Raw genomic sequence first — 22,670 nt, 5'->3', positions numbered from 1 at the left:
GAGAAATAGTGGTGTCAGGGATAATAGTGTCAAAGCACTCACCAACATAATGACCACTCACAAAATTAGTCTTTTTTAATTTTAAAATGATTTGTCACACATTAACAAATATCGAAAATAAATTTCCCTTCACGAGGGGAATTATGTCACATTAAGGTGCTCAGCTAATGGAAAATTACAAATAAGATTTTCAGAAATTAGAAAATTATTTTTCAATTTATAGAAAAATAGAAATATTCGACATTTTCCTGAAACTTTGGTTAAAATTGTAAAAAGTTGCCAAAATAATCAAGAGTCTACATACTTTGATCACAAGACAAGTGTTATAGTCCCTAACGAGGCATGGACTAATAAGAAATAATGGATTTTATCCCATCCACCATTATGAATAAATAAAAATTTTCCTTTTAGAAACCTGAGTTATTGGGAAATGTAGTATGTTGCTTGATTGCTTACCTTGCTTGCACTCTCAATAGTATCATCCTGCATCGAAATAATAACATTGTAAAAAATTCTTAAGAAATAAGTCGTAGACCCTAAATTTTCATAATAGCTTCAAATGTAGACTTTCCATTGTCTCTTAATTATTTCTATTACTTCATGTAATATTGTTACACAAAGGTACAATTTTGGATGAATACTACAATGTTGGTTGGTGACATGCATATGGAACTTCCAGATCAACATATTTTAAACAAAGTCGCATAGTTAATGTTCCCTATGACTTAGTTTAATTATTTAACTTTGAAAGATATGAACCAATTGCCACATTTGAACAAGGTCTATATAATAGATACTCTAGCTTAGTTTAAATATAGTTAAATTAGAGTAAATTATTAAACTTTCATTGGGGGTGATTGAGAAAGGTACTCATAATAATGGACAAAGTATAAGCCTTATATGTGCTTGAACCATTGAGTTTGATTATATTAACCTTCAGTTAATCATCCTTTTTAAGTTCGTTGTTTCATAGCTAAAATTCGTTTGACCAAATCATTTTACAAAATCACAAAGTTTTTGAAGTAGAACAATCATAATGTAAAATTATGGTGCTATTAAATTGAAACATTTTGATACTTGTATTTAATGTGGTAAAGCCAAGTGTCTAGTAGTTGGAACATGTAGATGTTAGTTATAATGTATGAATACACTCGTCAAAATATTTTTCATATTTATTTATAATTTAATTTATATAATTATAAAAATTAATAAAACTTGAATCAATAATTGTTTAAAAAACTTGAATCAAAGTAATTTTTTCAACCTTAAATTTCAAGCGATAAAAAGTAATTTTAAATTGATTAATTGTATAATTTACTTTATTTATAATAGAATTTATTTTTATTTAAATTTGTCTAAAAGTAAACATAAAATATCACCAAGATATATCTAGCTAAAATTAATATAATAGTGTGCGGTGATTGATTGGAAGCATATGATTAATGGTGTTTTAATCAATGATATAATACGTATTTAAAAATATTTTAGGATGGGGGATTTACACTTAATCTAGTTCATTTTTGGCAAATTAGAATGGATTCATGAGAGAATTTGATTTTATTTTTCACCGTTGAAAGGGACAAACAGGCAAGGCAGGAATAATAATAATTGATAATGGAGACCATCGGAAAATAGAAAGGAAGTGCATGACAATGTTCAAGTTATCAAGTATCCCAATTAAAGATATGAAGGTGGTAGAATAGAGAGGAAGGGTATCGAAATTTAGAAGTTATGGGTTTATGAGGTAAATAAATTAAAGATGGACAAGTGAGAATATGAATTAGTTTAATTATATAAACTAAATGGTTGAATTATAATTGAACTATATATAGTTGAATAACACTTTTCAGCCATTATTTTAAAGTATTTAAAGAAACTTCACTCCTTATTTTTGAACCTATTAATTTCATATTTAAAATAAAAAAGATTATATATCTCCTTTATAAATAAACCATATACCATAATAAAATATATTAAGTTATAATTTTATAAAACATATTTTAATTAATTTTATGGGAAAATTACATGTTTATCTTAAAAAAACACACTTTGAGCAACATATATATATATATATATATATAAAATTTTAAAACAAAACAAAAAATAACTATTTACCGTTAATTCGTAGATTTAAGGTTTCACATGAAGACATTTTGGAGTTTAAAAACATATAATTTTAAAACAAAACTATAATAGCTATTTACAATTAATGTATAGATATAATGTCTTACAGTAAGATATTTTGGAGTTTTAGGATAATTGTTAGCTAATATACCAAATGACCATTCTATATTATGCATGCAGGATTGTGTCTTGCACCAATAATAATATATATATATATAAAATATTTGGTTACATAATTTTAAAAAAATATTTAAATTTTTTACAAATAACTATTTAAAAAGAAAAAGGAAAAAAATATATATAATAACAACTTTCTATTAAATAATTAAATTTTTCTATAGCTTCTTAATTTCTTTAAATAAATAAAATAAAATCGTTAATTTCTTTAAATAAATAAAATAAAATCGTTTATTTTTTCATTAGTAAATACAAATAAACCCATCATCCCAACCAAACAATAATGTTCCATTAGAGTTGCAATTATCTAGGGTGATGTTGACATGTGAATGGAAATAGCCCCACCCGTCTAGAATGATGTTTCCATATGGATGGAAATCAAATGAGAGTATTATCAAACACACATATTTTATATTTTTTAAATAAAAAATTAAATTTGAATATTAGTATCATTTGGATTATGTTTAAAATGAATGTGATTAAAAATAAATTTTAGTAATGCTTAAAAGGAAGATTCATATTTTTTATATTTCGAACTTAATTTTTATTATTAACAATTTCAAAATTAAAATACAAGAAAATTTAATAATTCATTTAATTAAACAAAAAAATTAAAATTTTCATAAATATAATTTAAAATTCAATTCCTAAAAACATTAAATATTTAAACTAGGTAAAAAATTAGCTATATATATAAATTTCATATTTAATCAAAAAAGTGCCAACAATGATGCTTTCTCTCACGTGGAACCATATTTATCTGTTTCTCGATAGAGATATGATAATCATTTCACGCGCTCAACGGCCTGCGTAATGATTCATTGGAACGAGACGCGTGTTGACAGTCCCGTTAAAATCAAAATTATAGTGATGGGAACGTTTGAGCATGCCACGAAAAAATCAGTGACCAAAATCAAAATAAATCCAAATAAAGTGTTGTAGGCAGAAGACACACGATATGATAGAGAAGAAGCCAACAACATTACCATATGAGAGAAGCTAAAGAGGAGAGTTGTTTGGATATTTGGTTTTTTGAATCGACAGATGAGTGTAAATGAAAAATAAACGGTCAAAAAATTGTATAGTTAATGTACACTTCGGGACAATTGCGACCAAGGCGAAGGAGGTAAGGCCACACTTATTTTTTAGTCTATAGAGTTATCAATGCGATTGAGTTATATATGTCTATTTTTCAGTCCATAGAATTATCAATGCGATTGAGTTGTATATGTCCATTTAGGTTGTATATGTCTATTTTTACATTTATATTTGTTTAAATTTAATAATTAAACATATACAACTTAACCGCATTAATAATCCTATAGATTGAGAAATATTGGTTGCTGAAAAATAAACAACTATAAACATACACAACTACAAACTACACAATTATAAATGTACAATCTAATTGCAAAAAATCATCATTGCCAAATAAAAAGCCAACCCGCTCCACTCATCAAAATACATATAAATAAAATTATATATATATATATATATATATATATATATATATATATATTTATTTATTTATTTATTTATTAGGCCGATAGGCCTTCCTTTGAAAGACCTTTTTCGTCGTCCTTTTGTTTGTGAGACTGACACCTGGCATCCACATTCAGCGGGAAATTGTTCAAGCGTTTCTGTTAGTAGTTAAGTGGAAAAACGCAAAACGCAGACTCGGATTTCATAGATCCTGTATGGCTGATAGGTAAGGCCACCAGATAACCATGGACTCCATAAATATTGCAGATAACTATGCCCTCATTAATTCAAACTAATGACATGGAGGCTTATCCGGACAAATATGGCATCCCTGACTTCGCAACGCCTTCACCGCATTCGATTATCAGTGTTTCAAGGGAAGTGGGATATAAATTCAAGAACTATATCTGCCTTCACCACCAACGCAAGAAGCAAGCCTTTGTTTGTCCTGCATAATACTACCATAGCGAGAGAAGACCATTTGCGCAGAAAGGAAAATGGCGAGCTCTACTGCAGGCCAGGTTATCAAATGCAAAGGTAATTACTCCAGTTGAGTTCAGTTCAGTGCAAAGAGTCATGGCCACATTCTATTTATTTCATGTATATCATTTCAGGGCAAAATTGAATTTCAGGGTTAAGTTGGATTTATGCAAACTGTATGTGTGCTTCTTGAAATCTGATATATTTTGATATTTGTATATCTGTTGCAGCTGCTGTTGCCTGGGCAGCAGGGGAGCCTCTGAAGATTGAAGAAGTGGAGGTGGCTCCCCCACAGGCAATGGAAGTCAGAATTAAAATTCATTACACTGCCTTGTGTCATACAGACCTTTATTTCTGTGAAGCAAAGGTATGCTTTGAAAAATTATTGGAACTAAATTTATTAAACATCAATAAAAATTAAAGTCTGGATATGTGGCATTCCCCTGCACTGTATGATACATTAGCTTCCTCTTTATACAATTAAGTCACTACAAACATTGATTATTACATATTTTCAACAGTGAAATTAAATTACTGATACTCATACTGCTTTCTGTTGCAGGGCCAAACCCCTCTCTTTCCCCGCATTTTGGGACATGAAGCAGCTGGGTATGCACTCTGTTTTTTATTCAAAATAAATTAATTAGTTATACTAGTAGGCATGTAGAATTTCAGAAGGGAAAACGAGACAGAAACTTTGTGATTTATTGTTCACTAACTATAGGTTGGTTGACACAGGGTTGTTGAGAGTGTTGGAGAAGGGGTGACTGACCTCAAGGAGGGTGACACTGTGCTTCCTGTATTTACTGGAGAATGTGGAGAATGCAAACACTGCAAGTCAGAGGAGAGCAACATGTGTGATCTTCTGAGAATTAACACTGAGAGAGGGGTTATGATAAATGATGGAAAAACAAGGTTTTCAAAAGATGGGAAACCGATTTACCATTTCCTTGGTACATCGACTTTCAGCGAGTACACTGTTGCTCATGCCGGTTGTGTTGCCAAAATTAATCCAGAGGCCCCTCTTAACAAAGTCTGTGTTATGAGTTGTGGTGCCTCAACAGGTAACTACTTCATGCGAACTTCTTAATGTACTTGGTTGATGATTGTGAAACCCATGATCGTTTCCTAGATTAGAAATGTCATGCAAACTTCATTTTGCTGTGGATTCAGGGATGGGTGCGGCTTTGAATGTAGCCAAACCCAAGAAGGGTTCAACAGTAGCAGTATTTGGCCTTGGGGCTGTTGGGCTTGGTGTAAGTACTAACGAAAAGTGTACTCTCTTTATGTTCGTGTCAATACTCTTATTTTACAGTCATTAATGGATTATGATGATTATTTAACAGTTCAGCACTGTTCCTGAATATTTTGGGACCAATATCATGAGTGTACCCTTTAGTTTTCTGTTACGCATCTTGTTTGGGTTAATCTATGCAGGCTGCTGAAGGGGCAAGAATTGCAGGAGCTTCTCGAATAATTGGAATCGATTTAAACAGTGAAAGATTTGAAAAAGGTTGAAAATTGACCATTTCCACCATTTGTTAATCAGTGTATATATGTTAAATTGCCCATTTCCGTCATTTGTGAGTCAGTGTGTATATGTTTGACTGAAGAATTGCCTTTCCTTTCTAATTTTTTTGATCCTTTTACAGCAAAACTCTTTGGTGTAACAGAATTTATTAACCCACTGGACCACGCCAAGCCTGTTCAAGAGGTCACTTAGTTTATATTAATTAACTTTTAAAGCTGAATACAGTTTTACCTTGCCTTGCAAGAACTGCTGATTAAATTCTTTTACAGGTTATTGCTGAGAAAACTGATGGAGGGGTGGACTACAGTATCGAGTGCACGGGGAATGTTAAGGCCATGATTCAAGCCTTCGAATCCTGTCATGACGTATTTAGTCTGCCCTGCCTTGCCTTCCCTCTCTTCTGAAATTGTAAATATACGCTCAGTTTTAGCAACTATGCATATGCTGATCACATGGGTATCCCGCCTGTCTATTGCCGTATGTGTCTCGTGTCTCGTCGAGGTCGACAAGAGTCCCAAGCCCATGGCATCTTGTGCCATGCCTGCAGAGTCCCAGTAAAGCCAAGCATCCATTTCCAAGGAATGGGAATGAGCGAATATTAAGAGATTTCAAAGATTCACAGGTGGGTACTGAAACTTCCCTAAGTCCAGACTCTTTGATCCCGGTGCATTTTTCAAGTGTGAGCACCTTCAGCTTTCCACTACAGCTTCCTAAAGCATCTATCAGGCCAAAGTGAGATATCATATTGCGTTCCTCTAACTGTAAATTCTCAAGCGAAATTGCAGTTTTGGTAAATGCTTTCAAACCTTTGTCAAACAATAATTCACACTTGCGCGCACTAGGGCAGCCTTGTCCTATGGACTCCAAACCCGGGTCTGTTAATCCTCGACAACAGGTAATTGACAGTAGTTTCAGCTTTTGCATAACTGAAGAATTTCCCAGAGCTTGAAAACCCTTCTCTGTGACTTTCTGGAGATTTACAAATGTTAATTTAGTTAAATTCTTGCAGTAAAGTCCGATAGCAGCTAAAGTATGATTAGTAACTTTTACGGCCTGCAGCTTCACCTTCTCCAACTTTGTTGAACTTGACACTAAAGACATAATCCCTTGGTCACCAACAAGAGAACAATCACTGACGGATAAGGATTTAAGATTGGGACAGTGCTGCCCAACTGCTTCCAGGGACTTGTTTCCGATTTTTGGGCAGCTTTCTATGTTGAGGGTTAATAAGCCAGGGCAATTTTCCACAATAGCTTCCAAGCTCTTGTCTCCAATCAATGGGCAATTGAACAGGTTAAGCTTTTCCAACAGATGACAGCCCTTAGCAATTGCCAACAGTCCCTTACCGCTAATTAAGGGGCAATCCCAGAGAGATAAGACCCTGAGTGCTGGGCATCCAAGACCAATTGTACTAAGACCTAGATCACTCACCCCTCGGGAAGGGTGATTTCCTCGGATTTTGAGCTTGCCTAGTCCTCCTCGACCACCCATGCCTATAGAAATTGCTGCAAGCCTAATATCAGTAGCTCTCTTTCCTTCCAAACACCTGGACAGGTCTCTAATAGCCCATCTTGGCTGCTTTTCACCTGTTCCTTTCCATCCTACGTCCAACTCCGTTGACTCTGACTCTAAATATTCCACTTCACCAAATCCATCATCGGAAAACTCTTCAAAATTGTTCTCAGTAAAACTTGCATTCTTTTGACACAGTTTACATTGTTCTGAGCAGTCTCTATTAGGTGTTTCTCCACAAGTTTTGGGGCTTGGCTTGGATCTCTTGATTTCACTTCTCTGCATGCTGCTCTGGAGCATAAGCCAGCGCTTCGACACACACGCGGATACGCTGCGGTCTCGAGCTGCTGGTAGATGTCTGAATATTTCAAAAAGACATTCATCAGGCAGCATGCTAATAAGATCTTTCTGTTCTTGCCTTCGCTTTGTCTCTCTGAATGGTATGATGAAATTACCACGGAGGCTTTTCCGAGGAGGGAAAAGTACTTCCATTCGAGGTGCAAGAGACAAGAAAAGATCTGTATCCACATGACCAGAAAACTTAGGCCTTCCAAAGTCTTCATCACCTGCAGATCCAAGGTATAACACCCTCAGCACAAAAGATATATAGCACCAGTCATTTTTTTACTACCTCAATGGCAAATAAACCAAACATAAAGACTGAAATTTAGCTATAGCACCCAACAGATCACAACCAACCCTCGTAAATCATCTACCATACTTGAAAAGTTGAAACAAACCCACAGATCGTTCAGAGAATAATTCCAGATTGATGAATAGAGTGATAATACGTTTATCCCTTTTAAGTTAATATTAAGATTAATTATTCAAATAATTACACAGCAGCTGAAGGCCTAAAACTAGACAAAACCAAGGCTCCTGCTCCTAAGATGCTAAATGATAGTCAAAGGTTGCCTTAAACCCAGCAAGAACAAGCAAAAGCACAAGGTAAAATGGATGGAAAGAAACGTAGCAAATGATTTAAAATCCACAAATCAAAAGTCCAAAACATTAAAGCCCCGGACACCCATTAACGATAGCAACAGCGACAACCGAAGAAGAAAAGTATTATGAATTTGAGGTTGAAGATGCAGAGGACGAATCAGATTCTGATGTTGGGGAGATAAAGACAACCAGCAAGTAAAGGGCAAGGGATTGAGGTGGGCTGATGTAGACGACAATGGATTGGATAAGATGCAAAAAAAGGCTCATAGAAGCTCTGCCTCCAAAGTTGTCTGGAAGGAGCAAGGCCTTGATGAAACATATAATTTGTTTATCAGAAGAGGATGATCCATCTGAATTAATCATGAAGTGGGTGAGAATAATGAAGCCCAAAAGAGTAGATTGGCTTGCAGTCCTCAAACAGATGGAGGAACAGAACCTCAACCATCCCCTCTTCTTCAAGGTCAGTGGCTTTTCAATTATTATAGATGTGCTTCTTAAATATAGATGGACTGAGTAAATTATTAACCAAGTTGATCTGTATGACATTTTATTTTCAGTCCACAAATGCCTTTACTGCTCTGCAATTTATGCCATACGAAGCTTCTTGGCAGTGTTATTAGACTCTTCGCAGTCCAAGTGGAGTCGGGAGTTTGACTATGTTTTAAGAGGAAACGGAGTCTAATCAGCTGAATCTGAATCAATCCCGACTTATTCTTTAAAGTTTAACTCATAAATATCACCCAAACTCACTGTTACCACTCAAATTATCACCTAGGAGGAAAAGTCCTAACCTCAATGGGACAACCTGGACGCATAATACGCAAGCCACTCACTGTCACCTTGATGGCCTTGCCCGACCAAGGAGACTGCCTATCCCAGGGGGAATCCGCATGATCAATTTAAACTTAGATTGTTGGGAGAGAAATTGGAAAATACTAGCATGACACCTTGATGGCCTTGCCCGACCAAGGAGACTGCCTATCCCAGGGGGAATCCGCATGATCAATTTAAACTTAGATTGTTGGGAGAGAAATTGGAAAATACTAGCATGAATTGACTACTCTTATACTTAACTCAATCAAATCAATTCATTCGTCAAAGATGTGAGAATTTGCAAATGTTGAGATCAAGTGTGAAATACCCCCGAAGTGAATGCTTAAATGGTTACAAACAAGTAGATTAATGTTGAGAACAAGTGTGAAGTAATCCCAAAGTGATGCTTAAATGATTACAAAATGTAGATTAATGTTGAGAACAATTGTGAAGTATCCCAAGTGATGCATAATTTGTTATAAAATTAGATTGATTCAAGTCACAAGGTAATGCTGAATCTAAAACCCCTGTTTAGATAGAGACCATTCACGTATGGAAATTGCAACAAGTAATCCATAAAGGCCAATTTTAAATACCATTCAAAAATTGCAACTGAAGACCATAAGATTTTGTGATAAATCATTTTTGCTTCATGTATTACTCCTTAAGAGAGTGATCTTATTCACAAAAATGCAGCGAATTTGAGTCATATCCAATATCTCTAGAACCAGTGGGTATTGACACGCTCAAATAGCGCTTATCAAAGTGTTAGGTTGTAAGTCGTTGTGGTTATCAATTTGAAGCGTTGTCTCAGTACGTGTGTATGCTCACAATATAAGCAATGAGATAATATTTCAAAGTATGGCATATATCAATGTTATCATAAGAAATAGTGATTGCAAATGAATGAAAACAAAAACATCTAAAATGCTATACAAATAATTCCAAGTGAAGTATTACTCTCTTGATTCTGCCTTAAACTGAATATGCCCTTAAATAGTATAGCCTTAAGAAAATATTCCAACCATTAAACTATTAAACTGTCAACTGAAAATTTTGAATGAAGTCATTTGGCCCACTCTTTGTAATTCGTCTCAAAGTAAAAACATCCATTCCTTTTTTAGCAATATTAAACCGGATCTGATATAATCATTGCAAGTGCAAATGTTGTGATATGCTAAAGCAAGGTCTAGAATTATTGCCAGTATTTAAGATATTTACCATTAGCAAAACCTAAACCCTAACGTCCTCTTATTGGAGAAAGACTGACCTTCTTCAAAGCTTATATCAGTTGGAAAAACAATGGCAATCCTTGCAAAAAAACCTAGTCATCGATAAAAGAGAAACATAGAGCGAAAACCTCACATTGAATTTGCCCCTTAATTGCATTCTCCCAAATGTTTTTCAACTAAGCTTGTAGAGGAACTGCCACAACTCCAACCGTGACTTTAGCAAGTGAATCCTCTTTTCTATTTATAACATTCAAATTAAAACCTGAATAATAAAATAATATTTCTTTACAAAAGACCCTGGTATCCTCCTTTTTTTCCCTTTGAGTGAATAAAATAGGCCCACAATGCTACTTGTCATCTCCATAAGGAAAGAGCTAGCCTCTAAATCTGTAGAGAAGACCTCAACATTGTGTCCTTATCCCAAAACACCTCAAAAGGTGACATATGCTTTTAAATATGTGACAATGGATTAAATAATGTGTCCTCTTTAGTTGGTGGTCTGCACTCATATAAGCGATATTCTTCTCTTCTGGAAACTTTCCAGTTTTGTCCCTCAACATTCTTGTAGATGTTTTCTTCCAAATTGTAGGATATAATTTCAGGTGTAATTTCCAGCATTATATCTCTGTGTGCCCATAAATCAACACTGCAATGATTGTAGTGATTCCTGGTGTTGTCTTTTGAGTCACTAAGCAGCGGTGAAAGTCATATTTCTGTTCGTTTGCCTTTCCTTGGTTTTCCATTTCCCCACTTACTGCTGGTTTTCTGTTCTTGTACTCAATAAATAGAGCCTTCTTACCAGAATCATTAAGGTTCTTTACTTCAAATGGGGTAAATTCCTTTCTGATGTAGCCATGTAGTTCTCCTCAATTTTTTATCAACGTTTGAGGAACTTCTACTTTGAGATTTAGCAAGCTTGCTGATTTCTTATATTCAGTGGTGTAGTCCTGAACAATTTTTATTATTTTAAACCAAAATACAATTCTTTCAATTTAACATTTCTATCGGCCTCTCTTTGCACCTTTTGGGGCAATTGCTAGTTTATTTGTATTCATTTGATTTTTAGTCAACTTTGAATTAATTCAAGGATCAACCCATCACCCAATGCGTTATACCGCGCGGATAATAATAGTGTGATATGCATTATGATGTATGGTAATATTTGGGATGCGTTAGATGCTCACATTCATATATCTGGATTAACGTGTTATTAAATGCCCAACATTTAATTTATGAATAGTTTGTTATAAAATGTATTTTTTTGGTTAATATTATAACTAAATTTTCAGTGATTAAAATTTGTTTAATTTTAATTTAGTTAAATAACTATTTTAAAGTTATATTTTAGCATAATAATATTTCAATTCAAGAGGCCAAGAACATACCACTTAACAAAAGTTCAATAAGCATTAGTTCATCCACTACGACCAATGACCCATGATAGATCCACGAGAACATTAGACAATTGACATAATTCATCCATGGTTATTTCCTGCACCTTTGTACGAGACTCATTTCCTGTGATCTACTCCGATTGCTAAATTCAGTTATCCTTTGTAACCTCTCTTTATAATTTTCGTGGACCTTTCATGCATTGGGAACATTTTTTTTTCCTTTTAGTTTTTATTTTAACTTTATGACGATTGGGAAGTTTTTTTTTCCTTTTTAGCTTTGATAGATATTTTGAATAAGATGGAGATATTTAATTGGGAAAACTTGATTTTAGTGGAATTAAATGGTGCTTTGGGCTTTAGGGATCCCTATCTTATGAGCAAGGCTTATGCAATGAAGTTGTGGTAGTTATGGGTACAGGGAGGTAATCAAGTCTGGAAAAAGATTTGGGAGAGGAAATACTTGATTGTTGTTTGACTGGAAGATAGATTACAACTACAAGATTCTATAAAAGGTTCACAAATATGGAATTGGGCTTATGAGGTGAAGGACTTGGTGAAAAAATATGTTTTCTAGGAGATAAGAGATAGTAAAATTGCTTTTTTTTTTTTGGGAGGACTCATGGCAACAATATCCTCCCTTAAGTGAAAGAAGACATTTTAATGAAATACAATTGTGGATACAATCCCAAGGTTTTTTTAAAGTAGCAGATTATTCGAGTCCTTTGGAACCACTTCATGGTTGGAGACAATGGAAAACTCAATTTGCATGGGAAAATTCAAATAATTTCTTTTCTTGGGTCGATCTTCACAGATACTTGCAACAATTAAGGTTAAGATTCTCTTCTAAAATTAATATACTGCATTGGGGGAAACAATAATCAGGTACCTTCTCTATAGGAGACGCATACTCTGTATTACTTGGCATGCAATCTTAGGGGGATAATCACATTTGGGGTAATATCTGGAAGAGCTGTGGATGGCCCAAAGTCTCCATTTTTCTTTGGATGATAGCGTGGGGTAGAGCACTCACTTGGGGAGTTTGCAAAGGATAGGCTTTGAGGGGCCATCAAGATGCACATTATGTTTACAGAAAGAGGAGACAACAAATCACTTGTTCATTTCGTGCACCTATTCGCAACGAATATGGAAGTTTTCTCACGCCCTGTTTAATCGATATTTTCCATTTTCCAACTGCATTGGATATCAAAAGTTGGATGATTGAATGGTTTCAAACAAAGCCTAAGCATCCATGGATACTAAGGGCTTGGAAACCAATTTTAGGTTTCTCAATATGGAATTTATGGAAAGAGAGAAACATAAGGCTATTCGAAGGTAGATGTAGACCTTCTCATGTGGTGCAAGAAACAATTTGTACCAATAGCAGAGGGACCTTGCTAGCACACCCGCCAGATTTGGGAGATGGTAATATGGATGCATAAGTTTTGTTTGTTTAAAAAAAAATTAAAATTGGAAGTTGACAAGGTTTTTCCTTCATATATTGTTCACAGTCCATGCTTGATTGAAAAGAGCTCTCTTACATCCCCCTACAATCCTTTTTCGTTTTGAGTTTTGATGGCGCTACAAAAGGTAACTCAGGTGAAGCTGGGTTTGGTGGAACCTTGCGAGATGAAAACATGATGTGTGTTCATGTTTATGCTTTCTCTTGTGGGGAAACTTCTAACAATTTGGCATAATTTTGGGCATTAAAGAAAGGCCTTCAAATCGTTGCAAGAAAGGGGATATGCTTGTTACAAATTGATGGGGACTCTCAAATAGTGATCAATATGGTGCAAAAACTCCTTTTAGGTCATCCACTAACAAATTTATCAGCAGTTGGCACCTTCAGGAACCTGCAAATAATATAAGGGATCTATTGTTAACTTTTGACTATGTGATCCCTGTCCACACCAAACAGGAGGGTAACAAGGCTACAAATTGTCTAGCTAAATGGGGAAGTTGTGAGAAAGAATTAGCACTGGATGAGGAATGGTTGAATAGAAATGTTGCGACTCTATCCAGAAACTGCAACAATGGGTGGATTAGGATAGGAACAAAGGCCACATGATGTTCCTCGATAGGGGTGTTTCATTGAAATTCAATCGTCATAATCACCAAAACCTACAGTTTCTGGCATCAGTTCCTTCCTCTTGGTAATGAGTGGCATACAATGGGATCGTTCGGCCAAGTTGGAGGCAACCTTCTGAGTGAGAGGCATGACCTCCACTTGGCCTAAAACAAATCATGTGTGGCGGGGAATTAATTCACACATTCCTGTTGTATGTTGTGAGGATTATTGCATTAAATTTGCAACAATGGGGGGCGGTGTATCTAGGTTTTCTAAACTATCTCGACATTCAATCTACTTCATCGTTATAAGTATGGAGGTGCTACAAAATTTTGGGTGATTGGATGTGGCTCAGATGCTACCTGATAGTCGATCACGAAGCATTAATGTCTTAATCATATAGGTTATTGGTATGGATTATCCCAAGGAGAAGAAGCACACTTAGCATTTTTGCTACATCTTCTCTCACCACGACTTCATGTTCTCTATATACAGACTCCAATTTTGTAGCCTTGTATCTTGTTTTGTTTGATATCCCAGGGTGGCGAACTTCCATCGTGTATACATGGTGGCAATTATTGTCTGTATTCCACTCTAGGTGTGCTTTGGTAACTTGTTCCATGTCCTCCTCTCTTACTCACTTACGTTCTCTTAAGAACCTTTGTGGGTCTTTAGTACGGGAACATTCTCGCTACTGGACTATGAAAATCACCACATTGTCTCTTATTTCACTATCTCTCGCCATATAAAATATAGGAACAATTACTGGTGTGTGTTTTTTCAGTCGATTATTATTCCATTGTAGCCCTGTGGCAAGAAATATTTCAAGGAGTCTCATGGGGTTAAGCGACGATCACCAATGTTCTTTGTTTTTTCCTAAATAACTCCTCCTTTGGTCCCTCCTTTGAGTTGGTTGTTGTTCTACTCTTCATAGAGCTTCAAACTATCAAGCCATTAGGAATAACATTTAATTGTCCTGCCTTGGTTGTTAGAGCCTGGTATAGTGGTTCCTTTTCGGTTTGTTTTTAATTGTCATCTCAATTTCATGCTACAAGGATCAGTCCAGAAGGGACATAAGATTATTCTCTCGTCTCGATTGTTTTATTGCGACTATACTTCCTATTTTGGTCTGGGCGTAGTTGGTCGTAGGTTCCTCGATGATATTAGTCTGGAATTTCTAGTTGCTCACTTCACCCCATACATCACTTATTACTTGGTCTTTAAGGTAATTTTCTTACTATTTTGGCCTATTATGAATTAGCATCAAGTTTTTGGGTTGTTTAAATTTCTCTTTGCCAATATTTCGTGCATGTTTTTCTCTCACATGGTACCATGTCAAATTCTTCTTAGTCAAAGAGGAAGCACACGAGGGGCATCTACCTCCAGGCATCATTGCCTCTTTGGTTGGGAGTCAGTGGAATTTTTTTTTTGATATTGTGCCTTTGAAAGTTCGAAAGGAAATTCACACCCTTGAAGCAAAGGAATTTGGAGATGGCTTGTATTATTCAAATTCAGAAGTCATCTGTAGTGGCAACACCAATTGGGTACCCGATCCAGGAAAATGGAGGAAGAGAAGATTATATTTTTTGCACTCAATTTCAACTGATAAGAAGATGGAAACTCTTCTTCACATGGTGCTACGAGACATGAAACTAGACAATTACAAGCTATTTGCTAGTCAAGAGGAACTGAAGAGGATCCTATAAGATATTCGTTATGATATGGATGACATAGTGGTTCGTCTGAACAAAATGGAGTGACATATAATTTCAGATTCTGATACTGATTTAGAGGCACCTCAGAATGGGGAGGCAATGATTAATCCTCCTCCACTCAACATGGCTACAACACCTCCTTACCCAGATCTCTTGGTAATTATCTTAGAGGTTGAATCCATAATTATTTATGTTTATCGTCAAATGTTTGGAAACTATCTTTTCTATCTTTTTGTGAGCTGGTTGCATAACATTTGGAATAAGAACTTTGGATTACAGGGTTTCGCTACTTCAAATAGGTCATCGTCGCATTTTCGCTATATTTTTTTTCTACAAAGCTTCAGTAGCTGAAAACAAAATACATTTGAGGTGAAGTCGTGGTGAATGTTGTCACTGAATCTCAAACATTTTATTGCTATAGTTTCGGAGATACAAGCCGAGGAAGTTAGGGGTTTTGCAGGCTTCAGAATTCCATCTCAAACAGGTGACCTTGGGAAAATCGTCATAACTTTCTCTCTGACAATTGGATTTGAATTTCATAAAATTGAAAGAAATAGGATGAACCTTGGTTTGTTGGGTATTGTTTTCAGGGTTGAAGGTCAAAAAAGTGACACGTGGCACTTCATACAAGTTCAGTCTACTGAACTAGTCAATAATCAGGTCATCGTGGGAGATTGGGCATAACTCTTTCTTGGAGAATACAATTGTGATTTGAATTGTGGGGTTGGAAAGAAGAATCAGAGGGCTACCACAAGACAAAATTTCAGACCTTGGAGATCCGAAATTACAGAGATACATCAGATTCAATATCACGATCCTACAAAGCGAAAAAAAAGGTATGTAGTTTTTTTAAATCTGCATAAGTTTTGTTTAAAAAAGTAGTTTGAAGTAATTCAAAGGCCATTGTGAAGCACAATTATAATTAATTGATGACCCAAAGAAAGAAAATGGAAACACCTAGTAAGCAACCCGAATTATATACAATTACACATGAAGAAGAGGAGGAAATGAAACATGATATATCAAAATTACGAATCCAAGTGCAACAAGTTTCGCTCTCACCAAAAGTCACTGAAGTTAAGATGGATGGTTTAAATAATGGAATGGAAGCTAAGATGGATGGTATGGGCACTAAGATAGATGGCATGGAAGCTAAGATGGATGGCATGGAAGCAAAGCTTAAAGGAAACATAGAAGATTTGAAGATAGATTTGACAAAGTTGCTACAATAAATGCTTCTTAATGGCGAAATGGTAGTAAAGGAAACTCATGATGAGAACAAAAGAAATATTAATCATGATTTCATAGACTCTAACTTTGGATTGAAGACCCACCATGTTTCAAATATTGATATGAGGAAGTTTGATGGCAAGGATCCCGTAACATGGATACTACAGATGGAGCAATATTTTGATCTCCATAATGTGCAAAACACACAAAAGGTACGCATTGAAACTTTATATTTGGAACCCAATCAGTTCGTATAGTATCGATAGCTTTTCCCCCGTAAAAAAATTGTCACTTGGTCAATTTTTACAAAGGAAATGATAACATATTATGAGGATACGAAGAGCAACACCTTCTTTAGTCAATTGATGAATCTCAAACAAAAGGGTTCAATGGTGGAGTACATTGAGGACTTCCAAAAATTGAATATAAGGGTAAATGATATTCCAGAGGGGCATAGGATTGATGTGTTCATAGGGACTTTAAAGGATAAGATCCAACATGAGGTTCACCTTTGGGAACCTAATTCATTGGAGAAGGCATTTAGGTTGCAAGAAAAATTGAAAGCAAAATTATGGCCACAAGGAAGCCTACCACTCACAACTATAAAGAGGGAAGTGTTGCTACCCCTAGCCTTCCACAACCGACAAGGTTGACACCACAACAATTGGAAGAAAAAAGAGCAAAAGGGCTTTATTATAATTGTGATAGCAAATACATTAAAGGTCATAAGTGTGTTGAGAAGAAATTATTTTACATAGATGGTGAAGAGGAAGAAGAAAAGGAACAAGAAACGTCAAAAGAAGAGGATATACACCAGGAACAAACCCTAGAGAAAGAAGAAATTAATACGACATATCTTGTAATGCATTAGCAGGAATTACCACTCCTCAAACTCTCAAGATAGAAGGACATATCAAGAAAAAAACGTAAGAGTGTTGACTGATTCAGGTAGTACCAATAATTTTATTCATTGTAAGATAACCAAGGAATTGAATTACTTCCTATATCCAGCACAAGTGCATCAAGTGATTGTTGAAAATGGAGGAATCATAAATTGCTAAAGAAAGTTCCATAATATCAAGCTATCCATGGGAGAATATGTATTGAATAGTCCAATGCTTTCCATTCCAATGGGTGGTGTTGATGTTGTACTAGGAGTCCAATGGGCACAATAGCTTTTAATTTTCAAGAAATTTTTTTGAGAATAAAAGGAAGTGGAATTAAGGGGTATCACAAGGAAATCGGGAAAGATAATCAGCTCTAACAACATGACAAATCTTCTAAAGAAAGAACAACGAGGCATAATTTCACAATTATGTTCACTAGAGGTTCCCACATTGAAATCATCTATTTCTCCAGATCTTCAAAAGGCCTTGGATAATCATTCCAAGGTATTTGAGACTCTTAAAGGCCTCCCACCTATTCATGATCATGACCATGCTATTCATTTGATTCCAGGAAGTGGTCCTCCAAATATCTGGCCTTACAGATATCCATATGCCCAAAAGAGTGAAATTGAACGTATGGTTGCAGAAATGCTAGAGGCTGGTATAATTCAACCTAGTCAAAGTTCTTTCTTTGCTCTATTAGTATTGGTGCACAAGAAGGATGGATCATGGCACATGTGTCTGAATTATAGGGAGCTTAACAATCTCACTATTAAAGATAAATTTCCCATTCCATTCATTGATGAATTTTGGGTGAATTACATGGAGCAATTTACTTCACCAAGTTGGATCTTCATTCAGGATATCATCAAATTAGAATGAAGACTGAAGACATTTCAAAAACAACATTTAGAACTCATGAGGCTCATTATTAATTCTTTGTCATGCCTTTTGGCCTTACCAATGCACCTTCTATATTTCAAGGTTTGATGAATTCTATTTTCAAACCCTTCCTTAGAAATTTGGTGTTAATATTTTTTGATGATATACTAATCTACAACAAGTCTTGGAAGGATCATGTTCAACATGTTGACAGGGTGCTCAAACGATTGGAAGAGAATCAATTATATGAAAAAACTTCCAAATTTTTCTTTGGAGTATAGGTGGTGGAATATCTGGGTCATATTGTATCCCATGAAGGTGTTAAGGTAGACCCTAGCAAAATTAAATCCATTAAGGAATGGAAAATTCCCACATCCATAAAGCATCTACGAGTATTTATCGGGTTTACAGGGTATTATCACAAGTTTGTTAAGAATTATGGGAGAATAGCAGAATCTCTAACAACATTACTGAAGAAAGATGCATTTTCTTGGACTCCAGAAGCAACGAAGGCCTTTCAACATCTTAAAGAGGTAATGTGCCAAGCACTAGTATTAGCTATGCCATACTTCACAAAAACCTTTATTAGGGAATGTGATGTCTCAGGAAATGGAATTGGTGTTGTTTTAATGCAAGAAGGAGGATCCATTGCTTTTGAAAGTCGTCCAACCAAAGGAAAGTATTTACACAAAGCTATTTACGGGAATGAAATGTTGGTAATATTACAAGCACTTAAGAAATGGAAACCTTACCTAATGGGAAGACACCTCAAGGTAAAAAAGTATCATGATAGTCTTAAATCATTTTTATAACAAATATTATCTTCAAAAGAGAAGCAAAAATGGGTCACTAAGGTGTTGGGGTATGACTTTGAAATCATCTACAAAAAAGGGAAGCAAAATGTTGTTGCAGATGCACTCTCAAGAAAGGGTGAGGATGTGGAAGCATTGCTTTGTGCCATTTCTATTATCCAACCAGATTGGATAAATGAAGTAAGGGATTAAAGAAAGAATGATGAAGAAGTGTGGGCACTCATTCAAAAGTTGCAGCAAGATCCCAATACATCTAACACATTTATCTGGAAAAATGATTCGTTATGGTAAAAAGATCACTTATATCTCTATATGAATTCCCAACTCAAACAAAATATTCTTCTGGAATTTCACACCTCTCCATTAGGAAGGCACTCAGAATTTTTAAAAACATACCACAGGGTTAAGAAGGAATTTTTTTGCGATGGCTTTAAATCTGATATTCAAAAATTTGTGGTGGAATGTTTGGTTTGCCAAAAAAATAAAGTTGAGACAATTAGGACCCCAGGTTTGTTACAACCTTTATCCATTCCAAGTCAATGTTGGGAGGAGGTTTCAATGGATTTTATCACATGTTTAATGAAGTCTAAAGGAAAGAGTGTCATCATGGTGGTAGTTGATATACTTACCAAGTATGCACACTTTTTTTCATTATATCATCCATTTAAATCCAGTACAGTTGCTACTGCATTTATGGAAACAATACAAAAGATACATGGAAACCCAAAGCTTATTGTAAGTGACAGAGATCCCATTTTCACTAGAAATTTTTGAACGAAATTATTTTCTTGTCTGAGCACTCAGTTAGCTCATAGCTCATCTTATCATCCTCAAACTAATGAGCCAACTGAGATAGTGAACACATGTTTGGAATGATATCTTTGTTTCTTTGTATCTGATAAACAAACACAATGGGCCAAGTGTTTTCCTTTGGTTGAATGGTGGTATAACACTTCCTTCCATACTGCAGCAAAAATGACCCCTTTTATGGCACTTTATGGATATCATCCACCATCCATCACATCATCTTTAAGAGAAAATTCTAAGTTCCAAGTAGTGGAAGATCACATCGAGCATCAAGAACAAGTTCTTCAACTCTTAAAGGATAACCTCACTTTGGCACAAAATAGAATGAAACAAAATGTAGATCAACATCACAACTAAAGAAGTTTTGATGTAGGTGACTAGGTATTTCTACGACTACAACCATACAAAAAAATGTCCCTCAAGGAAAAATGTTTTGAATTTTGTGGGTATTGTTGAATTGGTTGAATCTCTTTATAATCTAATCCAAGTTAGGCAGCTATACATTATTTCAAATGGCACATTTAAAGAAGCAAACTCAAACTACAACCATCTAAAGAACAAATGGGAGATTTACTTGTTTGTTGCATCCACTGTAAATCTATGTTTCGTAGATTACCCAACCTTTCCTTATCAGAGATTTCATTTCAAAACTATCATTGAAATCAAATCTGTAAGCCCAAATACCAATGTAGATTTCATTGGTGTTGTTAGTTCCACCTCACCCGCCTCAAAAATTCGATGAAGATATGGAACTGAAACACTAAGGAAAACACTCACATTAAAGGACAAGTCGGGTTTTAGCATTGATGTGGCACTATGGGGAGATCATTGTGACTCTATAAGATAGAACCTTGATGAATTGTGCTCTTCTAAAACCTACCAATCCTTTCAATCGAAGGAGGTTGTGTATATGAATTTAATGGAATCACCATAGGGACAGACTCAACTAGCACTCTCGTCATAAATCCAAAAATTGAAGAAACTCAGCAAATCCATACATGGTTTTGTGAAACAGGCTATAGCTCTTCCTCTCCATCTTTGAGTAGAAACTACGGTGTTGCTTCCAAATGAGCCCTAGCACAAAAGACGATTCATGAAATTACTTGCATGCAAGCCTCTGAGAAAGCAATATGGGTTTTGTTTCGTGCAATTGTGACTGCTCTTCACATGGACGACTTCTATTTTCTTGCATGTCCATTAAATTTCAATGGAAAGCAATGCATGAAAAAAGTGGTTCACCATTCTAAAAATATCTAACATTGTACAAAGTGTAAAAGACTTCCCAGAATGTGACTACCGTTACAAACTTAAAATTGAGTTACATGACCACACCGGGCACCTAGAAAACATCACAACTTTCAATAACATAGGAAATGAGCTCATGAGCATCACAACAAAAGACTTGTTCCTTGTTTTTATCGAACCAACTGATCTCCAAGAAATTTGTGGCCGGATTTCAAGCTGCTGCTCCCTACTGACACTTTCCATCAAAACAAACTCCTTCAATGGTGTTGAGCACTTGCAACCAATACTGGTTAATTCAGAAGAAATTCAATATGACTTTGCATGCAAGGAGGTCCTCAAGGACATTCAAGCAATTTCTACTATGCAACGACCTGTTATTTGCCGCCTTTGAATTTTCTTCATGGTTGCAAGGAACGCTACTGTTTTTTACATGAAGTATCATTTCTGCATAGCTCATTGTTCCATAATATTGTAAATTACATCCATGTTGTTGTGCTACACACTTTCTTTGACAATACTATTTTTCAATAATTCCAAAATATGTATGTTTACCCCTTCACAATTTACATAATATAGATATCAACATCTGTAGAAACTTCAATTCATTATTTTCCTCCATTGTTTATATGTCTATACATTGATCTTTTGCTTGTTTATCTATTCATGCTATCATTTAATGACTCTCAAATTTAAAAAAAAAAAATTGAAAATTTTAGTATGTTGCTCTTCTCCTATCAATGTTTGATGCTACAATAGCATATATTTTGGCAATACTCTTGTTTAATAATTCCAACATATGTATGCTTACCCCTTCAAAATTTACATAACCTATATATCAACATCTGCAGCAATGTCAATTCATTCTTACTCCATCATTTATGTGTCTATAAATTGCATGTTTGTTTGTTTACCTATTCTTGCTATCGTTCAATGATGTTCAAATAAAAAGATGGAATTCTAAAACTTGTAACACATTTTCTATGCATACAAAACTCGTTTATGATTCACTCTAAGTTTCTTATGTCTCCAAACTAACGACAAAATATTTCTACTTGCTTAGGTATGCCAAGCAATAGTCACAATGCGAAGAAAAATGAACGAATACGCCTTCTTTATGCACAACACAAAGATACAATAAATGCACGCCGACGACTTCTTTATAAAAACTGCAAAAAACCTACTACTTCCACTACATCCCTTCCCACCTCAAGTGCTTTCCCAACTATGCAAACCAACTCATCTCACCTTCCTCAAACCAATATAACCCCCCCTTAATGATGAACGTTGTCGCTTTCAACAAAGAATAGATAAACTGTCCACCATGCATGTTTGCACAA

At 35.2% G+C, this 22,670-nt stretch overlaps 2 protein-coding genes across 2 annotated transcripts in view; one reads left to right on the top strand and one right to left on the bottom strand.

Annotated features, from left to right (window-relative positions):
- Positions 1–4,190: 4,190 nt before the first annotated feature.
- On the top strand, positions 4,191–6,198 carry LOC149261730 (alcohol dehydrogenase 1-like). The gene is made up of 8 exons (XM_089370773.1): positions 4,191–4,320; positions 4,494–4,630; positions 4,826–4,872; positions 5,002–5,327; positions 5,437–5,519; positions 5,701–5,776; positions 5,916–5,977; positions 6,064–6,198. The coding sequence occupies exons 1-8, from the start codon at positions 4,281–4,283 to the stop codon at positions 6,196–6,198; spliced, it is 906 nt and encodes a 301-aa protein (XP_089226899.1). The 5' UTR covers positions 4,191–4,280.
- Positions 6,199–6,220: 22 nt separating this feature from the next.
- The window catches only part of LOC149261729 (EIN3-binding F-box protein 1-like), a 28,172-nt gene continuing 11,722 nt past the window's right edge, over positions 6,221–22,670 (bottom strand). Inside the window, exon 3 of the mRNA XM_089370769.1 lies at positions 6,221–7,872. Coding sequence (XP_089226895.1) covers positions 6,221–7,872 — 1,652 coding nt within the window. The remainder of the gene's footprint in view (positions 7,873–22,670) is intronic.

Source organism: Pinus tabuliformis, chromosome 6 (assembly GCF_031772625.1).
Source record: "Pinus tabuliformis cultivar Carrire ecotype Pingquan chromosome 6, CPIR1, whole genome shotgun sequence".
In the NCBI taxonomy this organism is placed as follows: Eukaryota; Viridiplantae; Streptophyta; class Pinopsida; order Pinales; family Pinaceae; genus Pinus; species Pinus tabuliformis.
The sequence above is the reverse complement of the archived record's forward strand: the minus strand, read 5'-3'. Positions and strand labels throughout refer to the sequence as shown.